The following is a 24,322-nucleotide window of genomic DNA, read 5'->3' on the forward strand; positions in this document are numbered from 1 at the left end:
CTCTTAACCAACAAATAAAAACAAATATTAGTTTCAGTTACTACTGTGGTATACTGTAGCAGCTCGTTCCATGTATGGTCGAAGTTTCGTTGACCTACGTCACTCGCCTGAGACACATCCCATGTGGAAGTTAATTGCACCACGAAGTTAAGCTGATGAAGGATGATATAATCAAGAGAAAGAGCAAGCCAATAACGTGTTGGTCTTCTTCTGGTCCTTATTCGGGTGGGCAGTCATTGATAAATGTGTTGGATGTTCCCCTGAGAGATATCGTGCAAAATTCTGTCCAGTTGGCGAGTAAGATCACCAAAATCCCGAGATGGTTGGAGGGCCCTGCCCATTATGCTTCAGCATGAAGATTAGCGGTCCAAATTCTTGCTGAGTGCGGTTGGCACTATTTCTCTGAAATGTAAGCCCAAAACAGCATAACACGAAAGGCAACAAAAAGGAACACAGAATATTGTCAACGTACCGTTGTGCTGTAGGCGCACTGCAGATGACAACCAAAGGGGTCCTGCTATGAAATGAAAAGGCATCCCAGACCGTCACTACCGGCTGTCAGCCCATATGATGGGTGACGGGTTTGTATCCCATCCCTCTCCAGCGAGTCTCCCGAAATGTCCTCGCTGCTCATCAGAACTCAATTTGAAGTGTGTCTCATCATTCCAGTCAACGAGATTCCAGGCCGAATGTGCCGACACCACTGCAGACGGGCCTGTCAGTGCACAGAGATCAACGGCAGTCGGTGAGAAGAGAGCCCAGAGCTCAGCCCTCTTCCTGTGAGCCCCCATATTAATGGTCTTTGTGGTTACTGAAGCACCGGCCGCACGTCGGGTCGATGATAATGAGGAATCCGGAACTGTGAGTGCCTCTCGGTCCTCACGTACTATCATCTATCTAGATCAACGGCTTCCTACCTTCTTGATGCTGTGTTTGACCAAGGTTCCTGCGAATGTCTTCGAATAGTGGCATGTCTCCTATTCAAATGTCCAGTAATTGGCCGATTAGTCTAACCAGCTTCCTTGAGATCAACGACAAGTCCGCTCTTCAATGCTGACATCTGCGTATGTTGTTCCATGCGCCTCTCTGCGAGGCGCAGTAACTTTCCAACTGAACGATGCCTGCAAAGACTATGTCATTTTTTTTTTTTTTAATTTACACGTCAAAGTTCCGTAGGACCAAATTGGGGAGTAAATCTCCGAGGTCATGGAACGTGTCAGTATACGAAATTACAACATAAAAGTAATAATAGATAAGTTTAAGTAAACGCAATCAACAATACAACAAGAATCAGCTTAAATTTACAAGGAACTAATTGACAGAATAGAAGCAGTGACCCATGAGGAAACTCTGCAGTTTCGATTTGAAAGCGCGTGGATTACTGCTAAGATATTTGAATTCCAGTGGTAGCTTATTGAAAATGGATGCAGCCGTATACTGCACGCCTTTCTGCACGAGACTTAAGGAAGTCCGATCCAAATGCAGCTTTGATTTCTGCCGAGTATTAATTGAGTGAAAGCTGCTTATTTTTGGGAATAAGCTATTATTGTTAACAAGAAATTACAGTAAGGAATATATCTATTGAGAGGCCAATGTCAAAATACCCAGACTCGTGAACAGGAGCCGACTAGAGTTTCGTGAACTTACACCACTTGTTGCCCAGACTGCCCGTTTCTGATCCAAAAAATTTTGAATATAAATAGTTACCCCAGAATATAATACCATACGATATAAGCGAATGAAAATATGCAAAGTAGACTAATTTTCGTGTTGAACGATCACCCACTTCAGATACCGTTCGAATAGTAAAAATGGCAGCATTAAGTCATTGAACAACATCCTGAACGTGAGCATTCCAGGACAGCTTACTATCTATCTGATCACCCAGAAATTTGAACTGTTGAGTTTACTAGTCTTATGCCCACTCTGTGAAATTAAAACGTCAGGTTTTGTTGGATTGTGTGTTAGTAACAACTGAGTCTTACTGTGATTTAGCGTTAGTTTATTTTTTACAAAACATGAACTTAAGTCATGAACTGCACTATTTGAAACCGAACCAATGTTGCATACAACATCCTTTACTACCAATCTAGTGTCATCAGCAAAAAGAAATATTTTAGAGTTACCCATAATACTAGAGGGCTTATCATTTATACAAATAAGGAACAGGAGTGGCCCCAACACTGATCCCTGGGGCACCCCCCACCTGACCATACCCCACTCAGACCCCACGTCACAGCGATTCTCAACACTATGAATAATGACGTTTTGCTGTCTGTTGCTAAAGTAAGAGCTGAACCAATTGTGAGCTACTTCCCGTATTCCGTAATGGTCCAACATCTGGAGCAATATTTTGTGATCAACACAATCAAATGCCTTAGTTAAATCAAAAAATGTGCCTAGCGTTCGAAACCTTTTGTGTAACAATCCAGCAAGTCACAGAAAAAATAGAATATCGCATTTTCAGTTGTTAAACTACTTCTAAAGCCGAACTGTACACAGCCTTTTCAATACTTTAACAAACACTGATGGTATAGAAATAGGTCTAAAATTGTCTACATTATCCTTTTCTCCATTTTTATAAAGCGGCTTTACTACTGAGTATTTCAATCGTTCGGGTAACTGATCATTGCTACAGGAAAAAAATTACAAATATGGCTAAATACAGGGCTAACATGTGCAGCACAGTACTTTAGTATTTTGCTTGGCACTCCATCACAACGATGAGAGTCCTTAGTCTTCAGTGATTTAATTATTGACTCAATTTTCTCAGAAGAGTATTTCAGACATCAGTCTCGGAAAGGCGTATGCCAAGAAAGTTATATGACTCCCTGTAGAATCTAAATTTATATTTGATTCATCAGCAACGCCCAGAAAATTATTATTAAATACTGTACATATATCTGATTTATCAGTAACAGAAATATTTTTACTACGAACTGACTTTAGATCGTCGACCTACTATTTGCGTATCACATACTCTTTGCCTTCCTAAGAACATTTTCAAGCACCTTACAATACTGTTTGTAATGGGCTATTGTAGCTTGATTGTGACTACTTCTAACATATTTATAAAATTCCCGCTTCGTTCTAATGGTTCAAATGGCTCTGAGCACTGTGGTACTTAACATCCGAGGTCATCACTCCCCCAGATGTAGAACTACTTAAACCTAACTAACCTAAGGACATCACACACATCCAAGCCCGAGGCAGGATTCGAACCTGCGCCCGGGCGGTAGCGCGGTTTCAGACTGAAGCGCCTAGAACCGCTCGGTCGCACAGGTCGGCGCTTTGTTCTGCATGATATCCTTATCCCACTAGTCAGCCACGCGTGCTGTCTATTACTGCTAGTACCCCGTTTACAACGTTCTAATGGAAAGCAACTCTCAAAGAGCAAGAGAAACGTCCCCTGTTTACTATTCTTGCCACGTGCGTGGTGAAATTACTATACAGCGTCACATATTCGTCCATCGGCCGCCAAAACTTATTATTTTGTGTCTCCTGTACAGATATAAATTAGTGAACAATTTGCGTAACTGATGCGTGGTGCGTCGTTTTTATTTTTTGTCTATTTTTTATCTTAGAGTGTAATTTCTTTTGCCTGTCGTTAGAAGTGGAATTGCTACTTTGCGAGCCGGCCGCTGTGACCGAGCGGTTCTTGGCGCTTCAGTCCGGAACCGCGCTGCTGCTACGGTCGCAGGTTCGAATCCTTCCTCGGGCATGGATGTGTGTGGTGTTCTTAGGTTAGTTTTAAGTAGTTCTACATCTGGGGGCCTAATGACCTCAGATGTTAAGTCCCATAGTGCTTAGAGCCATTTGAACCATTTGAACCATTTTTGAGTAACTCTGCGATAAAGACATTCAACATACTTACTTTCAAGATAACAGAGCAAGAAAATCTGGAATACCCAGCAATAAGAACATACATCATTATCAACTTCTTCTACAGTCTATCTATCCTTATTCGAAGGCTGTAAATTACTGTTAGCTACTTGCCAGATGGGGTTGTTAGTTGTAAAGATGCTTGACGACAGGCCTCTGTAGCAACAGAAATAGAATTTTTTTGCTAGTTAAAACACGCGTCCAGAGCACAGACTCGAGACTGGCTCTGTCTTGCGCTAGCAGAGTTCCACCGGCTGGTTCGAGCACGCTCCACGGCGCAGCCCGGAGCCTTCAGAGTGCCAGGAGCGGACTCCCACACGCCCGTCAGTCGGCCGCGCCAGGCTACCAGTGTGTGCGCTGCCGCCGTTACTCCGCTAACTGCCTATTACAGCTAATCTTCTGACAACAGCGCGCCGTTTCTCTTTGTGTCCACAGCTGGGCTACAGCGTGGGAGGCGTGACGAACGGCGCGCTGCTCGGGATATTCACACTCGGCATGCTGGTTCCCTCGGCCAACACCAAGGTAAGCACTTATTGCAATTTGACGGTGACACGACACCATCGTTACTCATTACATTTTTACTGTCAACAGAAAAAGTAGAAACCTTTTGTAATTTGGGTTCCGTGCATATATCGGTTAAAATGCAGCCCTTACAAGATCCATCTGTCTGTCTGCTTCCCTGCCTGACTCTCCGTCCGACTGTTGAAAACCGATTTTCTTAGGAAGAGGTAGACGTGAAGTGGTAATTTATGTCACTCACTGTATCTGGGTGGTGCAAAAATTAAAACTTATATATCAATGCGACCAAAAGATACGGCCATTTATATTACACATCTTGATACTCGCAGACTCACTCATCAAAAACTGTAGGTGCATGTCGTTGACCTAGAATCATGAAATTTAGAGAGTATCAACGTTCAACAGTACATTTAAAGGAAGAAATCCGAAACATGTTACTTTGTAATTAAATCAAACAGAAAAAAAAATTAAGTCAATTGTTGTCTGTCTTTTAAGACGCCTTCTTCTCAGGAATGGGAAGACATGTGAAGTTTCAAATTATGTCTTATAAATAAGTTTGTGGTACCTTCGCGCTATAAGAAAGCTAAGCAACTGAATGGAAGCAATCAAAAGGTACGGCCATTTATGTGACATTTTGATACTCGCAAACTCACTCATCAGAACATGTAGATTGGTCTAGAATCATGACATTTGGCACAGAGAAAGGCTTCAAAATGCAAGTAAATGGAAAAATCCGAAATTTTTAATTTCTAATTATATAGCAAAAAAGAACTGTCATTTGCTATCCGAATGTCTCTCTGTCCGTCCGTAAGACGTCCATGACTAAGGAATTTATTGCTAGCACACTCGAGCAGATGTAATTTCGATGGATTGCTTACACGCTGCCTGCGATATGTAAGCTATAAGAGAATCTCAGACCAAAGAGCAGTGTTGACTGCAGTAGAAACTGTGTCGCAGTAGGAGTAAGTAGTAGCTAGCAGTCGTGTGTATCGAGTTGGCTGGGCCGGTCGTGGGGAGCGATGGCGGTGCCTGAGCGATGTAGTATAAGGTAAAAGCAGCCTCGCGCTTATGTACTATTGCTACATCAAGTCCCATGTAAATGTTTTTTAAAAAAATCTCTTGATAATAATCTTTCTTATAAAGAATTAACTTTTGACAATCACTCATCTCAATTTACAGAATTTACTAATTTCTCCAATCCATGGTCATCCCGATTATTGTAAAGAAAAAATCTGTTGTTCTTTTTATACATGACAAATCTATCGGCCAGCATTGCACTGGGCTGTGCCAGGAAAATTTCTTATAGGAGCAGATACATACGCGTTATCCGGCGACCTTATTTAGGAAAGAATTTTCAATTTATTAAGTATGATCTTTCAGGGCCATGACGCAGCACTGCTGACGTCCAAAATCTACCAGTTCAAATTCACAGTCAATTACTGGAAGGTTATAAGTGAGACGCAATTTTATTGAGAGGTTAGTCACATTTTATTATTGGTAGGTTACGGAATTTTGTACTGGGAGGTTACACTAAATGTGAATGTTATGTATTTTTTTTTAGTTTTTGGAGGTTATTATATTTTATCTGTTAGGAGGTTACACTTCCACAGGATAAGTCACCTTTTTCTTACAAAATGATAGACATATCAAGTTGAAATTTAGGCCATTTACTTCGTCTATGGTTCCTTATAGTGTCACAGAGTTAAGTTTCTATGACAGTGCAGCCATGAGATATGGCCATTTATGTAACATATTTTTGTGGTTTCGTCCAGAGATCGCCTTGTCACACCAAGTTTGGCAAAGTGAATCGGCACCACAAGCATTAGCGAGGGCTCGGAGCAATCCACAACGACGTATGGGAGGCGCTTCAGAAGACGACGCCTCCCTCTAAACAACAGCAGCGCTCTCTCACCGAGTTCAGTATAGTGTCCAGTATGCAAAACTTCAGCCCCAGTTCGCTACAGCAATGAACTTCATGGTACAGGACCAACGAGTCGGTAAAATTCCAGATGAACTTCCCGTGTTATTAATGTTGGACACTGTACCTCTAGAGAACAGTTTGTTAACTAGTGCATTAAGTGATTCTTTACTAGTTCAAGCACTCCTGCAGCGAACAAGTGTCAAAAGTGGCAAATCTTTTATTCAGTTATGTAATGAGAACAAATACTTCATATGTGCTAATTTGACGAGCCTTCTCCCAGAGCAATCAAGGAACCAATAGTTGTGGCCAGATGAAATCAATTTCGCCTTGTCACTAAAATTTTCGTAATACCAAATTCTTTCATTAATACATGGTAATTCCTGAAATTTGGTAAGAAACAAGATTTCACAGTACAAGTAAAGGAAAAACCATAAAAAAGTTAATTTGTAGTTGTGTCACACGAGAAGCATTTTTTTCTACCATTTGTCATTCTGGAAAGTCTGCGAATTCCTGTGACTGATATCTTGCCAGTGTCAATGTCCATAACAGACAAAAATTGTCGAGCTGCTAGATTCCCGAGATGGATTTTTTAATTTAATCGTACGGCTACGGCCCCCCGTCGGGCAGACCGTTCGCCGGGTGCCTGTCTTCAATTTGACGCCACTTCGGCGACCTGCAGTCGACTAGGATGATAGAATGATGATGACAGCACGACACCCAGTCCCTCGTCGGAGAAAATTCCCCAACCCAGCCGGGAATCGAATCCGGGCCCAGAGAATTGACAATCCGTCATGCTGACCATTCAACTACCGGGGGCGGACTCCGAGATCGATGAAACGTGTATATATATAAATAAGTTTGTGCAGAGCACTCTGATCCTGCGTCCCAGTCGCACTCGGCCGTTTTTTCCATTTTTTTTTTTTTTACGGCGACTCAGTTGTTAAGATGCCTAGCTACTCTGTATTTCATTATTCTTCGAATCTTTTCGAAGATACTGCAGCTCATATTTTTAATCGTATTATCCAACCACATTTGAATTATTTGGAGACCTACATTCACATGTTTTGTATCTTGTGCTCACAGAGATATGCATCAGTACTTAGGTAACATGATCTTTGGAAACCTTTTTGTGTGTTCATATTCTGTATCCGTTATAAATACATTTACGCCTCTGCTATCACACGTTTGCATGCTTTCATAGCTGTTTGATTTTCGAAGTATTTTGAAGGTTGTACAGTGGAAGTATAAAGTTGGTTGGACAGGCAGTATCTTGAGGAACGGTAGTTTTTGTGCCCGTGAAATACTCTGCTTTCTTTCTATACAAGCAGATTTTTGCTTATTAGTAATGCCTTTCTTAAACTGCTATGTTACGTGTGCTGCAATGTGGAAGTGGCTCACTGCAAGTTATTCCATTACATGATTTTATTTATGACAAAATTATGCTCAAAAATCTGATATAAACACTGATCATCTGTACATATAATATTAAATAGAAGATAAGCAAGATACTGATTCCTGAGTATATTCAATTTAAAACAGAATGCTAATTTTAAAATTCTAAATAACTCTTTCTTGCATCACAAATATTAATACAGTAGCTAATTTTAAAATTACAAGTATGTCTTTCTTGTATCACAAATATTAATACAGTAGCTCATTGTGACTGAATGAACTCCTAAACGCCGCGTTTAAGAAGTCGTGTGTAACTGTCTAAACGACAAATAAGTCATTGGAAGGAAGGTATCAATCTATAAGGCAATTATGTAGAACCATAATTTTGTAGTACGTTGTGAAATTAGTTTTCTGCACCTGATTAAGGATACCATTAGCAAAAATTGAGAAATCACTTTCTAATGACTCAAGAGTTGGTGCTATTAACTTTTTTCAACAGGCTTGCCAAATCTGTGAACATTGTCACACTCACAATATCGTAATGGCAATAAATGTGTCTTCGCTAATAATATTGGGAAGATGGATGAGTCTACTTGTCAGCAATATGTGCAAAAAACGTAAGTCTTATTTATGATTTCGAGATGATTGTGGGGAAACACTGCATCCTGGATTTGTATGTGTTATTCACGGGTAATATTTTTCTCGTTAAAGCGACATTCTACTAACATTTCTTGGTCGGAAAATTTACCTTTGTTTAAGGCTATGGTGGAAATATTTTGACTGTTGGAGCTGATTATAGTGATCTATTAACTGTCCCTTTGTAATTTTTACCCAAGTGGTCTACCACACACTTACAAACAATTTTGTAAGGGCATGCTACTTCAGAGATGTAGAGCGAACACTTTTGCTTTCTGCATGGAACATCTCATGACCTAGGAAGTCCAACACAGTTTTCTATGTTCCTTCCTCGACACGGTGAATGTTTCCAAACTTCCAACCCTAGCCTTTCACCCAGTCACTGACTACTTGACGTCTTGCAAAAAGGTCAACAAATCTGAGCGTCGAATACGCCGTTAACACAGTCTCGGCAGGAAATTTTCACGCAGGCATTGTTGTCTTTTACCGACAAGCTAAGGCCAAACATGTGGCAAGCAAGCTGTTATTAAAGTTCCTGAGTGGAAGCTGTGAGACATTCCGCAGAATGTCACCCACCCAATCAGCAAGCCAGCAAAGGCAGATAAATACGAGTACAGCATAAACGGGTAAACATCTCAAATTTGTCAGACGATAATAATATATCGGAAAACAGAAAAGGACGTTGTGGTTCTACTGGGAGCCTATCAGTTCGGCTATTTGGTTTCTGATACAGTGACATGTCGTTTGCTATATTCTGTAGTGTTGATCCCATATTTCATCTCTTTCGTATCTCGTATATTCCGGAAGGGAACAGTGCCGGACAGGGCAGTGAGATATTTTAGTCTTTCCACAGTTCTACCCGGTTTAGATGCATGCAAGAAAACGGTTCATACTATTTTTGAAGCTATAACGTACCTACATTCTCCAGTGTGTAAAACCTTTTGTGGGACTTGTATCTAATGTTCTGGCATCAACAGAAACAAGGCATTAATTAGGAAGAACAATGTTTAGCGAAAGAATACAGTTAGCTACATACCGACAGTTCATGCACATGGGTTCTCTCAGGTACAACAACGATAGAAATACAGTAATAATAATAATAAATTAAATAAATAATAACAAATTAAAAGAACAAACAGAAATCGCGAAAGACTAATCAACATGTGTAAAACGTTCCAGTTAAAACTCATGTCCACACATTTCCGCAAACTGCCAAGTAAATCCAAAACCTGGGGACACCCAAATCCAAACCTAGGCGAATTTCAACTGAATCGTAGTCATATCTAAAAGGCACATCACGGAAATTATGAACGTTACAATAGTCAGAAATGGGGAATTCGATTGAGATCATTATCTCTCTAAGATTAAAATAAAATTTCTAAACCAAAAAAGGCGACCAAGAAAGTGATCAGATACAACACCACTACAGCTAATATTACAAAAGAAAATATAAGAAAAATTTAGAGAAGCAATTGAGACAAGTAAAGAAGGTGATTGGCGTGAACTCCAGATGAAAATAACTCAAGCAGCAGAAAAAACTTTAGGATTAGCCAAGAATAAAAAGAAGACATGGTGGAATGAGGCATGTGAAAAAGCACTAATACAAAAAGCTCAAAAATGGAGAAAATGCAGACGTTCGAAAAAAGAGGAAAACCTTAAACAATTCAGAGAACAAAGAAAAGAAACATAAAAAATCATCCAGAAAATCAAAAGGAACTTTGAAAATTGTCGGCTTATTGAAATAGAAGAAAATCTCACCATAAAAATTCTAAAAATTTTTACCAAACCTTTAAACACGTACTTAAAGGATATCAGGCACCAAGTATTTGTTTCAAAGATGAAAAGGCGAAATAGGATTAAATGATCAAGAAAATTGTGAAATTTTAGCAAATTTTTTTGAAAAGTTAAACTATCCAGTTCCAACAGATAAATTAGAATTTCCAGTGACACCTCAAAATATAGAGGAAGATTTCCCGCCAACAGAGCTAGAAATTCATGAAGCCATCAAAACACTCAAAAACAATAAAGCAAGTGGTGAAGACTCCATTACAGCAGAATTATTGGAATGGTCAGAAACAAAAATTATAACGGGTCTACAGCTGCTTTTTGAGAACATTCCAGTTGAATGGAAAACAACGTTAATCCACCCACTACATAAAAAGGGAGACAAACAAAATGTCAGTAATTACAGAGGAGTGTCACTTCTGCTAGTGGCATACAAAATATTATCAAAAATTCTCCTTAATAGAGTGGTAGATACTTTAGACAAACAACTACGAGAATATCAGGGTGGTTTTCGAAAGGTCCTGTGCAGAACAAATTTTCAACTTAAAGTCAATAATTCGCCATAGAATGTTAACCATCAAACCAATACTAGTGTCATTTATAAATTTCAAGAAAGCATTTGATTGTATAGATAGAGAAACGATATATAAGGTCATTAGAGAATATTGTGTTAAATCAAAACTAGCAAACATAATTCGTGAAACACTAACAGGTACAGTATCTAAAGGCAATTTATGGGAGAAGTATCTCAGCCTTTTGAAATAAAAACTGGTGTTAGACAAGGTGATGGTTTATCACCTTCACTGTTTAACTGTGTTCTAGAAAACATTGTAAGGATCTGGAATTCGGAGCTAAAAAATCACAAAATTTAACCAATAACTCTGAGAAGGAAAACAAATGGAATTAAGGTAAACTGCTTGGCTTTTGCGGATGATTTCGTAATACTTTCAGAAAATCTGACAGAAGCAGTTACTCAAATAAACATTCTGGAAAAATTAGCAAAGAGAACTGGTCTCAAAATTTCAGCTGAAAAAACAAAATTCATGACAAATATAAAAAAATGCACCAAAATACATAGAAACACAAATAGGTCAAACAGAGCGAGTAAATAAATTTAAATATCTTGGAGAAACTATACAACAGAATGGACTAGAAAAATCTGCAATAGATGTAAGAATTAAGAAAATGGAAAGAGCATATGGTTTGACCAAAAATATTTACAACAAGAAATGTATATCTAGAAAAACAAAACTAAAACACTACACCACAGTGGAACGACCAGAATGTTTATATGGATCTGAATGCCTAACGATGAACTATAAGATGGACGTACTAGAGGTACTGGAAAGAAGGATTATTAGAAAAATAACGGGAGCAATGAAAACTGCAGATGGTTGGAAAATAAGAAGTAATGAGGAGATCTACAAAAATATAGAGAAAACATCTGAAGTAATGGCCAAACGAAAATTAACCTTTTTTGGTCATCTCTACCGAATTGATGGAAACAGACTAACAAAACAAATACTCCTATATTTCTGGAAGAAGAAATAGACAATAGCATGGATACAGAAGTAAGAAAAGATCTTGAAAGAAACAACATCAAAGAATCAGAAATAGCAGATAGAAACCGTTTAAAAACAAAATACTAAATTTGGAAGGCTTTCAAATCAGAAGAAATAAAACATCGGGAACAACATGGACAGAAGAAAGGAAGAGAAAATGAGGGAATACTGGAAAAATAGGAAACAACAACAAAGGAAAAAGAGGAATTGAAGTTGTTAACGTGGTCCTAGTTGGTCAATACGATTGTAAAAAAATATTAATGATTCTCTACAGATAGCAATAATTATGAATAATTATGTGGTTGAATAAATTTAGAATGCAGAATAATTACGGTCACCATATCAAAAACTTCAAAAATGAAATCTGGTTAATGACTGACGTGGCGTTGAAATTACGTAATAACTGGGAGCGAATAATAATGCAGCAGCTGAACAAAATGCACTCGCACGAGATTAGATGTTAAAGTACCGTGTAACTCGAACAAAGTGATGTTTATTTGGAATACACTGTTACTGTTTATACACTCCTGGAAATGGAAAAAAGAACACATTGACACCGGTGTGTCAGACCCACCATACTTGCTCCGGACACTGCGAGAGGGCTGTACAAGCAATGATCACACGCACGGCACAGCGGACACACCAGGAACCGCGGTGTTGGCCGTCGAATGGCGCTAGCTGCGCAGCATTTGTGCACCGCCGCCGTCAGTGTCAGCCAGTTTGCCGTGGCATACGGAGCTCCATCGCAGTCTTTAACACTGGTAGCATGCCGCGACAGCGTGGACGTGAACCGTATGTGCAGTTGACGGACTTTGAGCGAGGGCGTATAGTGGGCATGCGGGAGGCCGGGTGGACGTACCGCCGAATTGCTCAACACGTGGGGCGTGAGGTCTCCACAGTACATCGATGTTGTCGCCAGTGGTCGGCGGAAGGTGCACGTGCCCGTCGACCTGGGACCGGACTGCAGCGACGCACGGATGCACGCCAAGACCGTAGGATCCTACGCAGTGCCGTAGGGGACCGCACCGCCACTTCCCAGCAAATTAGGGACACTGTTGCTCCTGGGGTATCGGCGAGGACCATTCGCAACCGTCTCCATGAAGCTGGGCTACGGTCCCGCACACCGTTAGGCCGTCTTCCGCTCACGCCCCAACATCGTGCAGCCCGCCTCCAGTGGTGTCGCGACAGGCGTGAATGGAGGGACGAATGGAGACGTGTCGTCTTCAGCGATCAGAGTCGCTTCTGCCTTGGTGCCAATGATGGTCGTATGCGTGTTTGGCGCCGTGCAGGTGAGCGCCACAATCAGGACTGCATACGACCGAGGCACACAGGGCCAACACCCGGCATCATGGTGTGGGGAGCGATCTCCTACACTGGCCGTACACCACTGGTGATCGTCGAGGGGACACTGAATAGTGCACGGTACATCCAAACCGTCATCGAACCCATCGTTCTACCATTCCTAGACCGGCAAGGGAACTTGCTGTTCCAACAGGACAATGCACGTCCGCATGTATCCCGTGCCACCCTACGTGCTCTAGAAGGTGTAGGGCAACTACCCTGGCCAGCAAGATCTCCGGATTTGTCCCCCATTGAGCATGTTTGGGACTGGATGAAGCGTCGTCTCACGCGGTCTGCACGTCCAGCACGAACGCTGGTCCAACTGAGGCGCCAGGTGGAAATGTCATGGCAAGCCGTTCCACAGGACTACATCCAGCATCTCTACGATCGTCTCCATGGGAGAATAGCAGCCTGCATTGCTGCGAGAGGTGGATATACACTGTACTAGTGCCGACATTGTGCATGCTCTGTTGCCTGTGTCTATGTGCCTGTGGTTCTGTCAGTGTGATCATGTGATGTATCTGACCCCAGGAATGTGTCAATAAAGTTTCCCCTTCCTGGGACAATGAATTCACGGTGTTGTTATTTCAATTTCCAGGAGTGTAGTTACCAACATCAACAATAGGTAGTAACTAGAACCATTTCGTCGAAAACCAAAGCTAATTCCTATTCGGAATGTTTAGTTCTCAAACTAAGGACGTACACGGTTTAATGTATAGCAAAAACCGTTTGTCAGTGCCAAGGTTATGAGGGCGTAAGGGCATGAAATTATTTATAAAACACGACATAATACCATGAAACTACTTTCTCTGATGTAGCGTCAACATACATTCGTTATTAAAATGTAAATAGATTTTTTGATAACATTTGGTTTGCTTAATTGTCTGCAGCAGTAGTGCAACACTATATGAAGAACTATAACTGACACTGCCTCCGATTCCAAAAATCTTCAAATGTGTGTGAAATCTTATGGGACAGAACTGCTAACGTCATCAGTCCCTAAGCTTACACACTACTTAACCTAAATTATCCTAAGGACATACACACACACCCATGCCTGAGGGAGAACTTGAACTTCCGCCGGGACCAGCCGAACAGTCCATGACTGCAGCGCCTGAGACCGCCCAGGTAATCCAACACGGCCCTCCGATTCCCACACGTTTAAAATTCATTGGGTACATCTTCTTCCAATCCATTCTTTCACTTTTGACTTTCTTGGAAGCTTTGGTGAAAGAATGGGACCCTGCTGATGTTTAATAATTTGAGTCAATTAGCATCACTGACAAAATTTATTATTTGTAATGTTGAAAAAATCAAGTATCACACTGAGATAAGTTGCTTGTGAAGTTACGTCATGTTTTTTGAGGTATCCATTATTAGCAATAAGCTCTTCTTGGTTAGCGAGCAGCATGAAGAGCTTTGCGCCATACAGTAACCTTCCTTAATCACCAGAAATTCTTACAGGCATGCAGAGCACCCATACATGTGGTCCCTCATTTACATACTTTGCCATGCCGTATATTACAAAACCGACTGCACAACAATCTCCATTTGGCATTAGCGCGCCCGCACTTCACGTCCATATCCCACCACAAATGATTAGCAACGCTCTTCTGTTCCTCCATTACCACGACTGCTCGCAATCATCCTCAGAAAGTTATGTTTGAGTTCCATACATTATGAATTTGAATCACCACCCTACCGGCGAGTCAAGATGGCAACGGAATTGCAAGCTTCCGTTTGACGCCGATAGCGGTCGCGCGGGATCTAGCGGACCCAATGGTGCGCGTTCAATGAGCCACGCCTCCAGCGGCATTGGACTATGAGCGCCATCTGACGCTGCAATATAGAACGGCCGGCGACAGCCACTCAACCCACTTGCAGCCTTCTCTTTAATGTGTTAATATGTTCGCTAACCATTTCTGCTCCTGTCCAGTTCTCCTATGATGACAAATGCCATGCCACTCAGTAGCCCGCTTCCTCTTAACGTTGTGTATGAAGTCGTACACAACAGAATTTTGCTGACATTGCCAGCATGTTCTTCTAACATGAAATGTCAAGTTAGAAGAACAAGTTTCGTGAACACTAATCAATTACAAAACACGTAAGTGCAAATAATTAGAAAAAATGGTTTTAAGCTCTTCAAATTAAGTGACTATAAGATACGTGAAGTGTTGTGTTGCAGTCCCAAAAAGTGTCTCCTTCACACAACGGAGTAGCTCATAGATACCTGTATCCTACAAGGGGAGGGCACGACGTTATGATCACAGATTTTCGTGAAACTTTGTACATCTTTCATAGGCCATTCAAACAACATAACGTGCAAGTAGTAAGGTGAACTACTGTGGCAATTCGGAGAAAATCGCAAGAGAAGTCTCACTCGTATATTGTGTAACTGATGTATCTGTGCGTAGTTGCTGTATGTTAGACATCCTGGTGGGGAAGTGGTTAACGTTCTAGTGTCGAAAGACGAACTTACGTGAAACGACGGTTCAGCTCCCCCTCAATTTTTGATTTATATTTTTTTCATCACTGGTCGTAATTAACTAGTGTGACATTTGAGAGGTAATATTAATTTAAAAAAATCCACGTGTACCTGCAGGAAGTATTAGTGAATTTGATGTTATTTCACTAATTATTATTTTTAATTAAATTTAATTAATAAAACAAACATATTTATAAATATTGACAAGTAAATGAAAAAACGCATAGAGTTCTCCTGTCGTATCTTCGAAATCCCTTACGCTTGGTATATGATAAGGTACCCGGAACGTCTTTGCACCTCGACGCTTCGAACTGCAGACACAGAGGCAAACCCCTTTGGCACTTGACCTACGTAATGGTGAGACGTAGCTAATGTAGCAAAAACGATTAGTATAGGCGGAGATTTTTTGCATATCACAGAATTTACACTTCTACAAGAAGAAAAAGGTTTGAGCGGAAGTCGAACCAGCGTCTCATACACGTTCTGCTTACGGAGCTAGAAAGCTAACCACTTTTTTCATTTTTTTTCTTTCTTTTTGGGAAAGGAAACTTCCCGGCGCCTAAAGGGAGGTGTGGTGGCAAAGGGGGCAGGGGTCACAACCCGAGGCCTGGGCGCGATGTCCCATCCCCACCGTCCAGAAACCATGGAAAGCGTAGGGAACGTGGAACAATGAAAATCATTTATTTATTCATTTTTCTTTTCGTTCTCTGTTATTTTTATGTATTTACTTATTTATTTACTCATTTTTATCAGTATAAGAAGAATATTCCAATTACCAGTGAGTATATCGGTTCTAAGTGTGGAAGAAGCGAGGATCAACTCTTCATGACAGGAACTCCCAGCTCTGGAGTGGGTTCAGGAAGACACTGTAGATGAAATTGAAAAAAAAAAATTGTCTGTATTTTGGATAGTAGACAATTGCACAGTGGCGTTCATTAAGAAACTGCCAAAAGTCAAGGATACATTTCTCGCCATCAGCAATCAAGTAATGTGCTGCGTGTCCACAAATCCACCTCACAGAGTTCGTCCTTGCTTGCGGGAAGTATCCCGCGTCCGGAAAGAGGAGCAGTTGAGTAGGTATCTGATGAGGAGTAATACGGACATCTGTCGCACCAAGAACCAGACACCTCTCGACAAACTACACTAGGCGGTGCTCGTCTGTGTCCATAACATCACACAACGGTGTGTCTGCGAGTTGCATCCTGAGAAGGCATGCCTGGCATACTTGTTTCCCATTAATAGTAAGGTACTATGCAGACTGAACGTCTGTGTCAAGATAACGAGCGCACATCGATCGCCAAACGGCACGACAGTCAATATGGCGAAGCTTCCACTCAACCACGTTTGGTGACCTATGCTGCTGTGAGAAACCATTGTTCGCCTTCGTGGATGTCAACTGCGCTAGTGGTATCACATTACGGACGAAGTTCGGTTCAAGGAAAAAGTAGCTGAAGTAAAAAAAAGGCGGCGGGACTTGCGAAAGTTGGATAGGTGCTGCGAGAGAGTGTGGTGCAAGGGCCTCCAGCATTAGGCTGGTAAGGCACGTAGGACTACGGCGCCACAACGTTCATGTGAGAGCTAATGAAAAGGGCTACCACTTTATCAGGCACATGATACAGACCTAAACCACCCCTGCACCGTGGGAGGGGGAAGGTTTCGTACTTTATCTTGAATTAGAAACCGTGGCAAACAAACGAACCCAGTGCCGCTAGCATGCGACGGGCCATTGATGGCGGAATAGCAAGTGTGTACCACGTGGGTGATACGTGACTCCAAATAAACATTTATATATTGTGAGCGTTGCAGAAGATCAAGTGCTGGTAAATGGTGATCTAAGAGCCCAGTTCGTAGTTGGGAAAGTAGACGTGGACAGTTGAGGGCAACTGTCCGCCGCAGATCACTTGCGAAATCGGGTCCTAAGCATCGGAGAGTATCAGCTACACGCAAAGGAGCAGCTCAGTCTGCAGGAAGTCCCGCACCTACAGCCAAGGCGCTCGATTTGCGGACGTTAAGGCAGCTACCAGCAGCTTCGCCGTAGGTGGTAACCCATGCCGGTGACTCCCTTCGTGCCGCTACGAAGAACGATCCACTTTACCACAATCGAATCTAACGCACTGCGACTGCGCACAAGTACATCAGTTACATAATAGACGCGTAAAGCTTCTCTTTCAATTTTCTCAGAATTGCCACAGTAGTGTACCACCGTCCATTACACCTCCTACTCACAAATTCCTCATTCTCGCAGGTATTCTAACGCTATTTGCGCATCCGCACCGAAACACATGTAATGGAGGCAACGCGCTCGTTCATGTCAATTGTTGTCCTGTCGGACATGTCCTAGAGTCACACAACACCCACTTACATTAAAGGAAAACGACAAGCTTGGAGATAGCCGTACCGTCCTCACTGAGTGGAGTGCAGAGTACCTGTCGACGTGGATTCGCGTTTAGCAGTGACGGCGGTGTTTGTCCTCAGGGAGCCATCGCGGGCAGCCTTTGCGGCATGACTGCCGTGGCGATCCTCACAACCGGCGCGCAACACGCCACAGCCACCGGAAGAGTACGATACCCGCCGCTGCCGACTTCCGTGGAGGGGTGTCCCGGTAACGTCACAGACAGCGTGCACAGCGCCGCAGCAGCCGCCGCGACCAGGTGAGTTACCCAAGTTGCGACCGCTTGAAGCTGTTACTACTGTCATTTTTCGTACTTTTAGTAACGTACTGTGGCTGTGAATGTTTCAGCAGAGAATATGCTAGCGCGCCACTTCTACTAAAAACTGCATGACAGGACTCGCAAAATGCTAGGTTGCTACTCATTTTTGGCTGGAGTCTCCAAATATAACTATTATCGCTGTTTTTGTAATGATAAGATATATGAAATACAAGCTTAGTATGTCTTCTTTTTAATTATTTCATTTATGGCTGTAATTTTCAATTTTCAAACTGTGCTACATATTTTTCAGAATAAAATGTCAGTCATGAATTGCAAAAATATCTTTATTGTGCATTACTCTTTTTGACAATTCAATTTGTCATATTCGGAAGCTTTGTACTGGTTTAAGACATATTAACATGGACTTTGGTACCTGCGCTGTAGTAATGAAGGGTGGAAGAAAGTAATGTGTGTAAATTTCCTATCAGTCACGGCCATCATGCGTGCAATGTCGATCGTTTCGGGATGATGTAAATCTTTGCGAAGAAGGCCCTCATCTTTCAGTGTGCAACAGTTTAGTCCCTGAACCACGGTTCGGCTAGACTGAGATGTAGTGCACATCATATAACTACCCAGTACAGGTGAAATCTGATTGGATACAATTAAGACTCAGAATAAATTTGATTTCTTTATATACCATGGCTGTTCGGACAGTAAGTTGCGATCCGTGGCGAGATGAAAACCACATCGAAAATCAAAAATCTTTTATTCACAACAGTTAGCCACGCCTTCCAGCTACCTCTCTAAATAGTCACCGGTCCGACTCAGGCATTTGTCGTGGCGTTGTACTATCTTTCCAGTATCTTCGTCACAGCAGGCGCTTGTGCTTTCCTCCAATTCTCTACACTGGTCTGTCTTTCGTTGTTTGTGCCAAAATGTTGTCTTCGTAGCCAGCGGTAGCTGTGACCAGAGACGAACAACGGAGGCAGCCGATTAAGGGCTGTACTGTGGGTGATCAAACACTTCCCATCGAAAAGGTTGCAGGAGCGTCTTCATTGCCTCTACGGAATGCAGTTGAAAATTGTCTTGAAGAAAGAAACGCTTGACATTTATGTTATGTAGACTGTTTAGCTTCAGGCGAAATCTCTCACTGGATCCACATACTTGGCGGGAGACACTTTTGTTTGACATTTCTACGCGATCACTTTGCGCTATGAACTGAAAAGAGCGCCGTATAGCGATCGACAGGCACACTAAAGACACTGCCCAACTTATCTATGCAAAGCTACATCGAATTTTCACATTGATTTAAATTTCGCGCCTAATCGGACCTTACTTTACGAATACGCCTCGTATGCGGGCTAAAACAACAGGGTGCGGAACTGCTTGGCGGAAACTAACATTTGAAAACTTGTTTTGATTAAGACACGATTTATTACAATGATCAACAACTCCCATGAAACAAAAGAACTAATATTAGTAAACGGCACAGTGCTGTAGTAGCTTACTTGCATGATAGCCGTACCTGAATAAAATTTCGTTAAGGGAGGCCAGCGTGAATAGATTTAGAGAGTACATGTAAGGAGGAGAATTGCCCTGGATTAACGTCAGAAAATACTCTCGCAACGTAGTACCAAAACAAGGAATAGTCCCTTCTCCACCACCACTGAACCATACCCGAGCAAGACGCTATAGTAGAGAGTGACTTAAGTCGGTGACAAAGCTATCCCACGAAAACTACCAAATTTCATAATTACCGTTATATTTGACAACCACTGAGCAATTTAGGGTTCATTCTGTGCAAAATCATTTGTTTCGGCCATTAAGAAAATCTATGTTCTCGAAATCTTTGCGTTGTGCAGAGATGACGGTCCGGTCACGCAAAGATTCCTGCACCAGTAACATAGAAACAGCATCAAATCCCGTGATTGAATTCATGTAAACCACTTCGAAGCTAATAAATATTTGTTGAAGGGGATAACTTTGAGTAAGCAGTTCCACACTATACCCAGCTTCTACAAGAAGCTCATCACCCGAAGTCACCAATCTAATGACTCCAAGAAATCAATCTATGTTAGTATCACTATGCACGCTAATTGAGGAAAGCACTGCTTTTAAATAAATGCGAAGTGGATCTCAAGCGAAGAAACGCCAGTGCTGATGGTACGTCGTCGATATTGATGTGAACAATGGGAGAACTCATTTCGCACAACACATTCGAGAATTAATGGAAGAACTCCACTTTTCGAAACAACAGTCCTGAAAATTTAGTGACTTTATTGAAACGGTTTCTTAACAAAAAAAAAAAGGGTCTACCGCCTCTAACAGAAACAGATAACGTATGAATGTGTTTAGGGAATATTCATCCTTACCACATCGGCGACTGGCCAAGATTGAGACTACACATGCCCCATTCTAAGAGATAGTGTTGCTGATAACATGTCAGGACAGAACCCCGTACAATAATTATTTTATAATAAAGATTGAGGACTGTGGCTAAACCACACTAAACGGCAAGTTTCTGGAGCAGTTGCATATTATTGGACAAGTACAGTAATGATAGTTATTTCAGCATGCTACGCTGTCACTCCTTTATTCACAGTACTTTTACATCGCCGAAGAAATTCACGAGTTGTTTTTTAGAACTTTTCTCTTCGACCCCTGCAAAGTGATAAGTCGCTGTCTTTTGGAGAAGCAGGTTGCGTTCAGAGATTTCTTCCAACACGTGGAAAAAACAGTACTATGGCTTGCAATAGTATGAGGAAGGGCGATGAGTATCACTAACTTTTCTTTGAAACTGGCTGATTCTCCAGACAAGTACCAGAGTCTATTATGTAGCATTCACTACCACTCGCTTCAGTAGGGGCGCACGTCTCAGAATGTTATCACTGGTAATTCATTACATCTCTTGTTATTAAAAAAAAAAAAACACTGCATACTTAATTGGCAAAAGCGGTTTCAACGTATGTGGCTTTTTCAATATCCAGTCAACCAGTCTTGGTTTAAAGTTGCGTTATTTTCGTGAGGTTCCTATCAGTAAAGTGGTAATTCGAAACAGGGTTGGTAATTGAATTATTTTATGTAAGTAACTAACTGAAAAAAGCTGTATCATTTGAAAAATGTGTTCGCCGTACCCGTCCGCCATTAAACTGGCGAAAACACTCTTTCTACGTCTTTCTAGAACTTTCTGGGAAAAGGCTATCCGTCGGGCATGACTTCTGTGCCGATGACGTATTTCCGTTCGAAGAGGGCGTTAAACATCATTGTACTGACAGTATAATCGTTGCATCACCCGTGGTATTCACTTTGGTTTAGTTGTGCTTCCTCATTCGCTCGTTTGTCTTTCTATCTTTCATTCCTAAGCGAAGTTCTTGTTGCCCCAAGAAAAGATGCACGAAAAAAATTCGAATTAAACTTCTTCATTTATATGAAATTTGTATGCCACACTTGTTGATTTGCACTTCATCCTGCTCCCAAGTGAAGAAATTCTGTACACTTGAGGTGTTCACGATTTGCTGCCTTGGGACATTGCACAAAATGATCTGGTCCAATATAGCCCTATACGCTTTGCAGATGCTTTTCGGTATTGCACATGGAAAGGAACATATTCCTTAGAACACCGTCCAGAGACTGTCGTCTCTCGTATCGGTCGATGTACAGAAGGTACGCCCATCGCAGTCAAATTAGTTTATATTTGGGTAACATATATATCAATATACGTTTCTAAAGGGTACTTTGACTTCAGTGAATCCTATGGAGATCTTGACCACTGTGAAACAATTTGTTTATTATTGTCTGAGTGGCTCTGTTAGTGATTCTATAATGAGCAAACAAGTTTTTTCGCATTGTAAAATAGTCTGTTGAGAGTTTGCAGCTGCTTGTGCTTCGCAATCGTACTAATTTACGATCGTTATCACTACCAAAATTCATTTAATGGACACCTGTTTAAGGGTTCCCCATGGGCCAGAACAGTTGGTCATTGATCGAAAAATATGTTGTGGGAAAACGACATTTCATACGGCGTCGAAATCATCGGCATTATCTGTAATCGCTAAGAACCCCAGCATACCGTTTCGATAAGCTCTTATACTGTCATCCTTGTTGCGGATTTTAATTCTACAAGATTTATCAGATCTGTAGAAGCTGCCAATAGAAGTCAGTAATAACAGCAAGGAAACCAGGAGATTTAGTACCAAATATTTGTATTGGATTTGGTGATGTGAAATGTTGCGTACTTATTACTTTGGAGCAATTACTTCATGTAGGCTACATGTAAATCCCACGAACACTAGTGTACTGTGTATCTGCATGACATATTGTGAAAAATCGTTTCCATATTATCTGACAGACGCAGAGAAAAAATGATACAAGTTTAGAAGGAAAGATAGCGAGGAATAAGGTAGATTATAAAATTTATTTCAACTTGCAGCCGAGATGTAAAGCAGTAAAGCTGTTGTTTTAATACGATGAGACTACGAATAAATTTGCTTCTGAGTCCAAAAATGATCGTCAGTTTCTTTTTATTGTGTCTACTGTAACACAATAACAAGAAATTAAAGATAATTTTTTCCAGTCAGCGATTAATCTGTTGATACTCTCAGCTAGATTATAAGAATTTATTTGAGAACTGGAAGGTATACAAAATGGAATTAAGGAACAAGTTGAGCATTTTGGAAAGTGAAGATACTTTTTAAAAATTATGTTGAGTACCTCATCTGACACTAATGTTATAGATTATTTCTTGTCTGCCTTACCACGAAAAGTGAGCAACCCTTGCAGTTCAACGAACAAGACTAACCTGAAAAAGTTCCACGATCGAAACCGGTCATAACGCAGTAAATGTGTCATAATACAGTTCCATGATTTCAATTTGTCATTAAGATGAGGATTACTCGGATACGGGCAACACAAAAACTGTGTCACTTACGGGAGCGCGTCATAAAGTGAATCGGCAACGCCAGAATGGCTCACATCGTTTTAAATTTCGCGTCTACGCGTATCTACAAGGTGGCAGCACATGCCGCGTGGAAGGTATCCGATATACAGCTTTCCGCAGCCAGAGGTTAATCATCTGGAGTCAGACTAAGATAGCACGTGTGCTATGAGTGTGTATCCTAATAGAACAACGCAATTTTTGTCATCCGGGGACTGTCCACAATGTATGTCCAAAGCGAAATTTGTCCCGTACATGGCCAGAAGTGTATTTCATGAAAATCTGTGTTCTGTTGGATACAGAAACTTAGCGAAGGGCAAGGACGGTCACAAAGAAGGAGTGACCTGGCAGTCCTATTTATCCTGTGATAGTACATTGTTTCCACATACAGGGGTATTTTACATCCCCCAGTACACTTCGGTCTTGTGGGTTGCTGCTGTTAGACGAACGAAATACACCTTTTATATACCAAGAGACCACCCGTTGAATGCAATGGCAGCCGCAATAATTGTATGCTGCAGGCTTCTGACGCCTAGTCCACTTTACAAGGGGTGTACGTTAACCAAGAAAACAAATTTCAGGCTATTACACGCGTCCTACTTCGCGACATATTTATTGACACAGCCTCGTGAAAAGAAAGTGAGAGAAAAGAAAATCTCAACGTCGCTATTATAGTTATAGGGAGTTTTAAAAATAAAAGAAAAATGAGGAAGGGGAAAATAGAAAATAGTTATTCACAATGATATTCACTGCCCTGTTTTTAGCGCCTAAGGCAGACGTGTTTTTATGACATCCATGTTACATTTTTCATTGAATGACAATATCAATGAAATTCCCCAACAGCCCGGTAACTGAGATGTTATTTTATTTTACTACAAATTTTGGCATTCCACTATGTCATCTTCAGGCCCCTATGCACCTCTTGAATTAAACAATATTGTCATACAGTGCCATATATCCCTGGATGTCATGGATTCAAATAGTTTCGCAAGTACTTCGTTCGAAGACTTGATAGAGCAACTATCAAACCTTCGAATGAAGCACTTGTGAAACGGTTTGAATTTACGACATCCAGAAATATATGGCACTGTCCGACAGTATCGTTTATTTTGGGAGATGCTAATGGGGCCGGAAGATAGCGTAGAGAAATACCGAAACTTGTAGTCAAAATAAAATAAAATATTTCAGTTACACGACTGCTGGCGAATTTCGTTG

At 41.3% G+C, this 24,322-nt stretch overlaps 1 protein-coding gene across 1 annotated transcript in view; it reads left to right on the forward strand.

Moving 5' to 3' along the window:
* LOC126480667 (sodium-coupled monocarboxylate transporter 1-like) overlaps nt 1-24,322 on the forward strand; it is a 100,283-nt gene that overhangs the window by 69,564 nt on the left and 6,397 nt on the right. Inside the window, exons 11-12 of the mRNA XM_050103891.1 lie at nt 4,318-4,404; nt 17,999-18,174. Of these exons, the coding sequence (XP_049959848.1) occupies nt 4,318-4,404; nt 17,999-18,174 (263 nt within the window). The remainder of the gene's footprint in view (nt 1-4,317; nt 4,405-17,998; nt 18,175-24,322) is intronic.

Source organism: Schistocerca serialis, chromosome 5 (assembly GCF_023864345.2).
Source record: "Schistocerca serialis cubense isolate TAMUIC-IGC-003099 chromosome 5, iqSchSeri2.2, whole genome shotgun sequence".
Taxonomy (NCBI): domain Eukaryota; kingdom Metazoa; phylum Arthropoda; class Insecta; order Orthoptera; family Acrididae; genus Schistocerca; species Schistocerca serialis.